The sequence below is a fragment of the Tiliqua scincoides genome, chromosome 10, assembly GCF_035046505.1.
Source record: "Tiliqua scincoides isolate rTilSci1 chromosome 10, rTilSci1.hap2, whole genome shotgun sequence".
Classification (NCBI taxonomy): Eukaryota; Metazoa; Chordata; class Lepidosauria; order Squamata; family Scincidae; genus Tiliqua; species Tiliqua scincoides.
In genome coordinates this window covers 28361570-28372835 of record NC_089830.1, presented here as the reverse complement: position 1 = coordinate 28372835, position 11266 = coordinate 28361570, and the positions used below count along the sequence as shown (strand labels likewise).

The window sequence follows — 11266 nt, the reverse complement described above, 5'->3', positions numbered from 1 at the left end:
TGATGTGTTTCTATCCAGGTACTTGCAGCGTACTAACAGAATACATTGGGACATGCAGCCTGTCCTGAAAGCCGCCACTGCCACTACTCTTGTCTCACTCAGACTAGCACCTGAAACAGCCTGTTGCTGAGTATCTTGTTGGTCGTAGTAACCGTGGGGCATCTCTGTGCCCAGCTCCTTCCCATTGCTCCCAAGTTTGTTATGAGGGCAGTTGCATGGGGGAATTATTCAGTAAAGGTTCCCTGGAGGTGGATACAGGCTGGCCAGTCCAGCCCTTCCAAAGGAAACGGCTCCCTGAGCAGGAATCTTTTAACTACCAGTAGCTGCAGTCAGCACAGATGGGGGGGGGGGAGAGATAGAGACACCAATCCCTGTTAAAGAATCCACTGGAAGAGATAAAGCTGCCAATCAAACAGATGAAAGATTTATTGTAAAAGAACTTTCTCTGGGCTGCTGAAGAGGGAGGAGGGATTGGCACAGGGCAGGACAATGGCAAGTGAAAAGAAGGGCTACAGCATGGCAGAACGACAGCTCCTTCCCAAAGACAGCTTGCCGAAGACAGCTCCTTCCCGAAGACAGCTTGCCAAGGCAAGCTTGGTGCAGTTCCGGGCAGTGCTTTGGAAACTGAAGGAAGATGCAAAGACATGGGGGGTCACTGCAGGAGTCATGGAGACACTTAGACTGGCCCCAACATGTATTGGCTTCTGGAGGGATGCCTGAGTATTGATCAGGGCACGGCAAGCTGGGGGGTCCTAACCAGACGTGTTTCTGGGATTGGGACCGATCAATAGATTATTTGGGGATGCAGGAAAGGATGTCCATTGTACGCTCACTTTCCCAAACCCTGAGAGCGATCAATGTCTCTGCTAAGGCTTTGCACCCACTGCCTGACCTGGGTCTCCAAGCAAAGAGGCTCTGCTGTCCAGTTGACTGTCTGCTGTCCATTATGTCCATGTTGCCTGCCTGGGCATAAGCAGGCAGCCAGACCTGAATGGTGCTGCTGGGCACAAGGGCATCGAGATGATTATGAAAGGGAATCATAGAAAAGGTGTCCAGGAACCTTCTCAGGGAACAAGCCAGCCTGCGCCTGTCCACAGCTGCTCCCTTTGCCCTTGTGGAAGTCCCCCCCCCTTCAGATGCCTTTTCCAGCCTCCCTCGCTTTGCACACCTGCTCTCTTTGGCAGTGCTTGAAGATTCTCACCCAGGGAGGCAGGAGGCCAGTGGACAAGATGCTTCAGCGGGGTGTGAGGCAGAGCTGGTAATACTGTGGGGCCTTCCCGAAGCCACTGTGTTCCGGGGTGATGTCAAGGTCTTCTGAGTTGATGGGAGACATCAGGGTAAAATTCTGCAGGATGGTGGTGAGGTAGAGGAAGAGCTCCATCCGAGCCAGGCTTTCCCCTGGGCAGGAGCGCCTCCCTGGGTGGGGGGGGGGGGGAAGAAACAGAAGTCCCTTTTTAGAATGACTGCATTTCTGGCAGCAGAGTCCTGCAGGGGTTTATCCCTTCAGTTCCAAAGGACTTAAAGGCAGGGAGGGGAGAGGGCTGAGGGCCAACTGCCCCGTGGAACCTGTGTGAAGGGTTTCCCTCTTGTGGAAGACCCACCTGCAGAAAATGGCAGGAAGGCAGGGGGTTTCTTGAACGTGCCGCTGTCATCCAGGAAGTGCCCTGGGTCGAAGGTCTCGGGGGCTTTGAACTGGGTGGGGTCGTACAGAACGGAATGCAGCATAGGAAACACAAGGCTCCCCTGGAGAAATACACAGAGGAAGAGCACAGGAGGGACCACTTGGCTGCCTCTGTTCAGTTCCCAACACATTTATTGAGCAGCAAAGCCTATGCCCAGCTCTTCTGCCTGGCTGAAGGTTCAGGTTGGAGAGGAGGGTTGGGTAGAAATTTCTTTATTGGCCAGAGGAAAATGACAGAATGATTTCAAAAGGTGCAAAAGAGAGCGACTAAGATGATTACGGGGCTGGGGCACCTTCCTTATGAGGAAAGGCTGCGGCGTTTGGGCCTCTTCAGCCTAGAAAAGAGACACCTGAGGGGGGGGGGATGATTGAGACATACAAAATTATGCAGGGGATGGACAGAGTGGATAGGGAGATGCTCTTTACACTCTCACATAACACCAGAGCCAGGGGACATCCACTAAAATTGAGTGTTGGGCGGGTTAGGACAGACAAAAGAAAATATTTCTTTACTCAGCGTGTGGTCGGTCTGTGGAACTCCTTGCCACAGGATGTGGTGCTGGCGTCTAGCCTAGACGCCTTTAAAAGGGGATTGGACAAGTTTCTGGAGGAAAAATCCATTACGGGGTACAAGCCATGATGTGAATGTGCAACCTCCTGATTTTAGAAATGGGCTATGTCAGAATGCCAGATGCAAGGGAGGGCACCAGGATGAGGTCTCTTGTTATCTGGTGTGCTCCCTGGGGCATTTGGTGGGCTGCTGTGAGATACAAGAAGCTGGACTAGGTGGGCCTATGGCCTGATCCAGTGGGGCTGTTCTTATGTTCTTATTTCCTGGTGCCTGTCAGCTGCTGATGCCCAGACTGTCAGGGTCAGCAGCAGGTTGCAAGGGGCCCGTGGGTGCTCTGGCCCAAAGAGACGCTCAAGCTCTCTGAAGAGCCACACAATGCTGGGAGAGGGTGCAGAGAGGAGGCAGGACCAGTGCAGGGCCTCCCACCTTCCCCTGTTCCCCCAGCCAAAGCACACCAGGTATCCTCCCTGGATAGCACATCCCGAAGAATCCAGGGATGGAGTGTGATGGGTGTCAAGGAGCTTCAGGGTAGGCTGGGTGAGCTTAGAGAGCTGGCCAATCTCTGTGCCAACAGTGATAGTTCAGTAGAATCTCCGTGTTCAGGGGTAGTCTACCTCAGAAGCTAGGGACAAACCACCACATGGGAAACCCATTCCCTACCTTCTGACCCTGCTTATAGCATTTGGTTAGTTGCTTTTGGACTCTGAGTCCAGGTGGACCTGAGTCTGTCCCAGCAGGAAGGTTCAGATTTGATCAAGGGAGGCCCTATGGACCCAGCGTACCTTGGGAATGATGTAGCCTGCAAACTTGATGTCCTGTGTCACGGAACGGGGTATCCCAAGGGGATTAAAGTCAATGAATCTCTGGAGCTCGTGGAGCACGGCATCTGTGTAGGGCATCCTCAGCCTGTCTTCCATGGACATGGCCCGATTCTGCCCCACCACTTGATCTATCTCGCCTTGGATTCTCTCTGTGAAGAAGCAGCACATGAGGGAGAATCAGCAAACGACAGGCTTAATACACTGGCGAGCAGTCTTCTCCAGCCCCATTTACCAGCAACATGAGGGTACTTCAAGAGAATCAGGAGAGAATATCTCAGGGTGTTGCTGATGCTCTCAGTCCCAGCAAAGAACAGGTCCAATGCAGAGGCAACCAGATTCTCTTGGTGGAAGGCAGAGCTGGGATTCCCATGGTCCTGCAGGCAAGAGGAACCAGTAGGCCAAGGCCCGTAGCAGCTGAAGTCTGCTGCTTTCCCTTTCGAAACACATTTCAGTGGCCAACATACCTGCTGCATCTGGATAAGAAAGGCATCTATGTAATCCCTTGGGCAGTCTGGCTTCAGAGTGTCCTTATGCTTCTGGATTATTCTGGATACATACCTCTTCTGCTCTTCATAGTTCTCAATGACCCTCTTGTGTGGGCCTGGAAGGAAATTCATAACTCCAGGGAAAAGATTGTAGAGCTGTGAATTGAGGCAAAGTTCCAAGAGAAAGTTACAGGGGTTCCTGCCACCAGTGGGAAACAGACCCCCAAAGGGGAGGGCAAGGGGAGTGCCAGCCTCAAGGAGGGGTGCCTCAGACCATATCCACTGGAAGCCATGACATCACCCACTGATTAAATCACCACCCCCTCTTGGGTTGTTTGTGGACAGGCCAGACAGGCAAATGCTTCTTCCACCTCCCAGAGCCTCCTTCCAAGGTTGAGTAGGTGAGAGCTTGCCCTGTTCCACCTGTGCATTAAAGTCTCTTGTATCCTCTTAGTTCCTAGTTATCCTCAAACACTCTAATTTAGAGCACAATTACCTTCCAGCACTGAGGTAAGGGTAGTGCAGCTCCAAGGTAAGGGAACAAACATTACCTTAAGGAGGCCTTGGTGACTACTCCCCAAATGCAGGTTGCAGCACATGCCCCATTGGCACAGCTATGTCAGTGCTGGAAAGTTGGTTAGGATTTGGGCCTTAGAGAAAAGAAGCCTTTTAGTGGTTGCAACCCTTAAACATTGGACTGTAACTTCCCTGGAAGGAGCTCTTGACTGCCTTCTGCCCCCCCTGACGTAGCAAGCAACCCATCCTTCTAAATGTGGGTCTTCAAACTCCTAGTAAGGCAAGGTGACCTTTGAACCTAGACCTGGATAGCTCAATAGAGTATAAACAGAGTACTAAGAATTAGTTTAATATTATAGCATATGCACAATGGAAGCGAGAGAGCTGCTTGATTTTAGAAACAAATGCTTAAACAAATGCTGAACAACCACACTGCTATAGCATCAGTAAGTTTAACTGCCTGCTTTTATTAAAGCATAAAAGCATTTCCAGCTAAAAAAATCATAGTTGGCCTCACAGAGAACAGGACAAGCAGTTTGAAGAAAAAAAAAAAGTATTTTCAGAAGTTTGCTAGTTTCATAGAAGCTACACAGAGATTAGAAAAAGTAACCAAGGCCACAAGAGATAACAGGTTACTCGGCAGGCGCTCAGGTTTGGGCAACATGACAGGTGCCAACTTATTCTTCTAAGTTTTCAAAGGAAGGAAAAACAAGTACAAATATTTAGTCTTTGCTTTTAAAGTGTAACCAACATATACAGGGCTTTTTTTGTAATGGAACGCACCTGAACGGGGTTCCAGCACCTCCCCCCACCTTTTTTCCCTCCCTAAGCTGCCCTACTGGCCAGGGAGGGATTCAAACCTCCAACCTTGTGCTCCACAGCCCAGCACTCTCTCCATTAGGCTATAGGAAAGCCTAGCGTTAAAGTGTTCAGAACTAATATATAAGGTCTTGAGCCCAGCTGGTGGCCATCAGTGCCTCAAGTATTAGTTCCAAACACTTTGAGCCTAAGAGTTCCCATGGCTCAGTTGCTGAAGTGCTGGTCTGTGGAGCCAGAAGCTAAGGGTCCAAATCCCTATGAGGAATTTTTTTTTCTTTTTTTAGGTGGGGAGGTGCTCCATGGCTGCAAAATATAAAGGTTGGTTGCCAGTTGCCAAAAGGGGGGGGGCCAGTTGAGGCTGCAAAAAAAAAAAGCCTGCCTGGGACTGAACTTTGAGGAGTTTTGCAGCCTCAACTGGCCCCCCTTTTGGCAACTGGCAACCAACCTTTATATTTTGCAGCCATGGAGCACCTCCCCACCTAAAAAAAAAATTTATTCCTCATAGGGATTTGAACCTATGGGTCACAAGAAACTAGCTGAAGCCTCATTACATGTTAACAAGTGCTAGCCAGTCACAAAAGGAAAGGTCAGAGCCCTCAGTACCAATGTACTCCAAGTAACTAGTCATAATAGTTACATAGATTTATATGGTAAATTTGTTAAGAGGAAGTTGGATAGACTTTGGTTCACACAGGTTTGTAGGAAGGGTTTAAAAGGAATATATGTCAATCAATGGGTTGGAAGTTCTGCCAAATTTAAGTTCTTCACACCCATGTTTAAGTGTTTGTGTGTTCTCTCTAATAGGGATAGTATGAAAACCTATTTTCTCAAAGAGGTTCCTAATTAAATTAATAAATGTGAGTAGGGGTCAGTGCTGGATGGAATAATGTTACAGTGAACCCTGCTGGTTTAGTAAACTTTTGGAAATTGTGTAATTTTGGCACAGCGTTAAGATGAAACCCCACCTGTATGTAAATAAGAGCCAATCAGTGGTTTTGCTCACTTGTAGCCCACCTATTTTCCATCTTGTATGTAAATGGTATTTTATCTATGTCCTATTAAAAATGAGCCCCATTTATGATGTCAAACCTTCAGCGAATGAGAAGTCTGGATTTTCAGACAAAGGATTGTGTAGTATAAAAGTTAAAGACCACCTTTCAGACAAGGTCCATGATCTGGATGCAAGTCTCGTGGACCAACTGTATACAATTCAATAAAAGCCTGTGAACCTTCATCCTTGTGTACCAAGTCATTCTGAGTTGCTTATCTGAGTGGCTGTTTGGCCTTGCAACACTAGAAACAAAAGCTGGGTCTGGGGGACTCACGCCTTCCAGTCCTGAGTCGATGGGTGTAGGCTGATACTGTACCAGGGAAGGGCCAGAACCCAATTTGACACACATCCAAATGTTTCTCTTCTGGGGCCAAACGTTGCCACCCAACAAGCAAGCGATCTTCCCCCACCCATTCCTGGCCTTCCTCCAGGTTGGCTCACCTGCACCCAGGTGATGTCTATCAGGCGGAAGTTCTCTTGGATGAGGTCGAGCAGTACCTGAAAGTCCCGGTCATCATACTGAAAGCGCTCCCCAAAGACCACGGAGCAGATGACGTTGGAAACAGAGCGGCGCAAGGCAAAGTTGGGGTCAAAGGGGGAGCCTGCAAGGCAGAAGGAGGAGAAGAGGGCATGAGGGTAACTGTCAGGTGCTGCTGCAGAATTTCTGGAGTGCTGGAGCGGAAGTACCCAGGCCCTGAAACCAGGGCAGGTGGGGAGCACCTTGGTCTGATACAGCAGGGCTCCCTTTTGGATCTTCCGCATCAAAAGCTCTTCTGGCAGGGCTTGATTCCCTGCAACACAAGAAATGAGAAATACGGGCAGGGCAGTCATGTACCAAGTGCATGTGTTTGGGTTTAGAGCGCATTCTGATGTTCTGGGATGCACGTCCCACTACAGAAGTGCAAAAGGTTTTTTTGCAAAAGATGAGCAAAGACCCAAACCTTGCATCTTCTGGAATTCCTCCATCAGGAACCCAATCTCCTCCTGGATCCGCGCCTCGATGGACCGCTTCCCCATCCCGAAGTTGCGGAGGGTTGTGAGGGTGAAGCGGCGGAGCTGTTTCCATGTCTCCCCACTGCTGGCAAAAATCCCTGTGGGTGGGGTGGAGGGGACAGAGAGAGCCCAGCGTTGGTCAAACAGGGTGAGGGTGCAGGAGGAAGAGAAGGCAGGCACCTTCTTCCTTGCCCCCAAGTCCCCCCCTGCTGAGACTGTCTGTGCGGGGGGGGGGGGAGGGAATACTGCACCTAGCACAAATAGGGTGCGAAATAGCCCCGGAGCAGTAGCGGTGGATTGGGATCCTCAGCTGACATGTGGCCCAAAAGAGCGGGACTCACCGTGGTCTTTGTTTGTCTTCTCCAGAATGGGGACTTGGGGCCTGCCTGCAAACTCCTCTGCTTGGTCCACCAGGGCAGCCTTGACCATCTTGTAACCGCAGAGCACAGTCACCAGCTGGGGTCCAAGGCGCAGGGAGAAAACATCTCCATATTGCTCCCGCAGCTGAGTCCCAAATGGCCAGGGAGAGAAAGAGAGGTCTGGGTTACTTTGGGCACACGTGACGCCTCCTGCTGTCATTTATCACTCAGAATTAGGGCCGGCACCCACTGAAAACAGCTGCAGTTTGAAAGGATGCGAGCTGTCCGTGCGCTTAGAATGGCGCATGCGAGATTCACAGCAGGCATGTCCTCCGAAGAGGCATTCCACCCTCTCTCCCACGCCCAGGAGAATGCCTCTTGTGTGCTGCTAGGTCAGTGATGGTGAACCTTTTAGAGACCGAGTGCCCAAACTGCAACCCAAAACCCACTTATTTATCGCAAAGTGTCAACACAGCAATTTAACCTGAATACTGAGGCTTTAGTTTAGAAAAAAACAACTCCTACATTAACATCTTTTACCTACTATTACTTGTTACCTGTAATGAACTTTTGCTCTAGAAATTTGTCCAATCCCTTCTTAAAGGCATCTAGGCAAGTTGTCATCACTGCTTCCTGTGGCAAAGAGTTCCACAGACTAATTACATGCTGGGTAAAGAAATATTGGCAGGGAGGGGGTGGCTGCAAGACCTGGCCACTGCTCATTTTCTCAGACAAGAAAATACTTTTTTTTAAAAAGCCCCACCCACAGAAGTGGGCTCTAAGGCTGCAATCCCAGCCACTCTTTCCTAGGAATAAGCCTCATTGACTCTAACGGGGCTTACTTCTGAGTAGACATGCACAGGAGCAGGATCCAAGGCTGCAATGCCTGACACTCTTCCTTAGGAGTAAGCCTCATCCACTGTAATGGGGCTTACTTCTGAGAAGACATGCATAGGATTGGGCTCTCAGGCTGCAATCCTAGCCTGGGGAGCAAACCCCAGTGACTTTAATGAGACTTACTTCAGGACCAGCACCACGTGCAAGGCTGGCTCCCCAAAGCCCGCAGCAGCAGCTTGGCTGTGCCCACCCACATGCGGCATGTGAGCTGCCTGCCTTACCCCAGACAGGGGAGGGAGGAAGTGCTCCCATTGGGCTGCTGGGCAGAGGGCCTCTCAGCCTTCCTTGCCTCCCGGGGTTACGATCCTAGGGGCTCCTGCCTGGCTACTGGGGCGATGGCGAGCGTGCCCGCAGAGATGGTTCGGTGTGCCCTCTCTGGCACGTGTGCCATAGGTTAGCCACCACTGTGCTAGGTCATACATTAACTGGATGAATCCTATAGCTAGGTCTGCTACTGGATTCATCAAGAAATGGGGCAGGCTGCCTGCAGGGATGGATCCGAGGGGAGGCTCATTGGTGTGTGGTCCTCCCAAACTGTGGAGCAAGCGGGGGAGGGCACCTGCTGGGTTGGGGCTTTTGCAGGAGGGGGGGCAGAGGAAGAGGCATTGCAGAAGTTGAATACCCCCTGGATCCTGCATATGGGGGTGGGGGTGTCTCCCAGTTCACCTCCATGCCTCTGCTCATATTGTGCAAGGAAGGAAAAGAATCTACTAGATGGATTTTGGGGTGTGAGACCTCGGAGAGTCAAAGCAAGATATACCCAACCTGCAGCCTGTATTGGAATCGAGGAAGATCTGGCAAGGAGGAAGGGTGTGATGTCAGCAGTGGCCCCTTTAAGGGTAAGGCCTGGGCTTTCAGCAGCTGGTGTGCTGCACAGCTGCAGCCACTTGAAGGCAAGAGGGCCCTCAGGCATAAAAGCACCTGATGAAGGGAGAGTTGGGTGTGGGCAACAGAAGGAGGAAAGACAGGCTGGAGGCATGGACTAAGGAATTGATGGTGAATGGACTTTGGAGACACTGGTGTGTGGCTGCTGTACCCAAGACCTGCTGAGGGCCAAGGGGCTGCTGTAGTGGTGGGAGGCTGCTGGCAGGAGAGAGGACCTCTGCAGGTTGAACAGGAGAGCTACCCTGGAGGTGGGGTCCAGCAGGACTGCAAGGCAGAACCAGGGTCATTTTGGGGTAAAAAAAAAAGGGGGTGCTAATTAGCTAAATGTGGGCATAATTCTCCAGGCAGAGATTGGATTGGGATTTGGCAGAACACAGCTGAATCCTGAGCTCCTGTGGCATGCAGCTTTGGTGGCACAAAAAACAGCTGCCACCAGAGCCTGCAGGCAGCACCTCAGGGGAAGGGGACTTTTGTAAGGGAAATAGCCCTGCAATGGGGCTATTCAAGTTACTGCCAGCCGAAAGGTTAGCGCAGGGTAAAGGTGTTCACGTAGGGCGAGACTGAAATGCTTTGGTCATCTCATGAGAAGGGAGGACTCTTTAGAAAAGACCCTGATGCTGGGAAAAATGGAAGACCAAAGGAGAAGGGGACCGCAGAGGATGAGATGGTTAGATAGTGTCATGGAGGCAATGGACATGAATTTGGATATACTCTGGAAGTTAGTGGTAGACGGGGGGGGCTGGCATGCTGTGTTCCGTGGGGTCACGAAGAGTCGGACATGACTTAACATGACTTAATAACTGAACAAGAAAAATATAAGTTCAGCTTTTTTAATACTAGTTCTATACTGGCATACTTACTGATATATAGATATATATATTATAGATACGCCATTACTCCATATGCCTTGCTCCAGAGTAAGTCTCATTGATGACAGCAGGAGCATAAACACAGTGACAGTGTTTCAGCATAAACACGGGTGCGGTTTGTTCCTCACTGGACCTTGCCCCTCTGAGCTCTGGACTCAGACACCCGTCTCTCTCAGCTCAGCACCAGGACGTGCGAAGTTGCAGGAGGAAGGCGGGGTGAGCAATCTGGAAGTGAGCTTGTTTCCACAAGCTTTGGTTATCACCCAACCGGTCCCTCCTGCACTTGGAATGTGGGAAATGACCCCAAAACTCACCTTCAGGAAACTTTGAAGGAGGGAGGCCTCCTTCAGGGACGGCAGACCTCCCAGCACAGGCCAGCTGAAGGGACCTGGGGGTAGGTTTTTGGAGCGATTCTTGTTCCAGAGCAGGAGGAACAAGAGGAGGAGAAGGCCCAGGGCCCAACCGAGCCCCAGCCAAGGCCCCATTGCACCCGCTGCCCACAGCGCTGTCAGCAAAGTGTCTTATCTCTTTTTTAGCCACAAGCCGGAATAGGGAAGGAACAGACGCTCACATGCAACAGCAGCAGCCAATGTGAGCAAGGCAGAAGCAGCACTCTGTGGGAGACTGCAGAGGGAGGAGACGCTGGGAAGCATCCAGGATTGTGTTTCATTAGGGAGGAAGGAGACATGGAGCACGACTGGTTTCCTCAAGGAAGCTGTTTAGAGGGCAGGGGGGCTGCCTGGCCATCCATGGCAGCCCTTCTCAGTGACAAACTGGGCAGATCTTCCTTTCTATGTATTTTATCTACCAGCCCTTTGTTTTTTTTATCAGTGGTTCCTAACCTTTAGGAGCTCAGGGACCACTAAGGCAAAATTTGCAGATGCTGAAGGCCACACGCAAACCTGCCACTCCCACACACAAAAATTACAATTCAATTTGTAATGTATAGAGAAGGTTGTTTAAGAATTAATGGTTGTGCTTGCATTTGCTTCACTAGCTGTGAGATTCTTGGGTTTATACTGCGGCTCAAAGCTATGTGCACATCGTCATTAGAACCAATTTTGAGCTGCCCGCTCTCTCATCTGCCATTAGTCTGTGGAACTTCTTGCCACATGATGTGGTGATGGTGTCTGGCCTAGATGCCTTTAAATGCCTGGAGAAAAATTCATCACAGGTTACAACTGGTGATGGACATGTGCAACCTCCTGGTTTCAAGGTAGGCTGATGTGGAAATGCCCACATGCCTGGAGTTCAAACCCTCAGCAAATCCTCTCCCCACAAACAGGCCAACCTCAGAGGCCAATCTGCTCCTGCCCCCA

The 11266-nt window shown here is 50.5% G+C and overlaps 1 protein-coding gene across 4 annotated transcripts; it reads right to left on the bottom strand.

Moving 5' to 3' along the window:
- Positions 1-402: 402 nt before the first annotated feature.
- Positions 403-10464, bottom strand: LOC136661260 (cytochrome P450 2B1-like). Of its 4 annotated transcripts, XM_066638356.1 has the most exons (10): positions 10262-10464; positions 7279-7441; positions 6886-7035; positions 6386-6546; positions 3538-3714; positions 3306-3447; positions 3035-3222; positions 1602-1743; positions 1202-1416; positions 403-624 (listed from the first exon to the last, which is right to left on the bottom strand). In XM_066638356.1, exons 1-9 carry the CDS (start codon positions 10430-10432, stop codon positions 1235-1237), a joined length of 1476 nt encoding a protein of 491 aa, XP_066494453.1. In that variant the 5' UTR covers positions 10433-10464; the 3' UTR covers positions 403-624; positions 1202-1234. The 4 variants fall into 4 exon arrangements, with proteins under 4 accessions (XP_066494453.1, XP_066494452.1, XP_066494456.1 ...); XM_066638355.1 differs by having other exon boundaries at positions 403-1416; XM_066638359.1 differs by lacking the exon at positions 10262-10464 and adding an exon at positions 6665-6735 and having other exon boundaries at positions 403-1416; positions 7279-7360.
- Positions 10465-11266: the final 802 nt, after the last annotated feature.

Excerpts from the sequence above, each read along its gene's own strand:
- LOC136661260 (XM_066638355.1), bottom strand. The coding sequence starts at position 10,432 with ATGGGGCCTTGGCTGGGGCTCGGTTGGGCCCTGGGCCTTCTCCTCCTC. Across the intron at positions 7,036-7,278 it reads GAAGACAAACAAAGACCACG|GGATTTTTGCCAGCAGTGGG; the intron begins GTGAGTCCCGCT and ends CCCCACCCACAG. Across the intron at positions 1,417-1,601 it reads CTTCCTGCCATTTTCTGCAG|GGAGGCGCTCCTGCCCAGGG; the intron begins GTGGGTCTTCCA and ends CCCCCCACCCAG.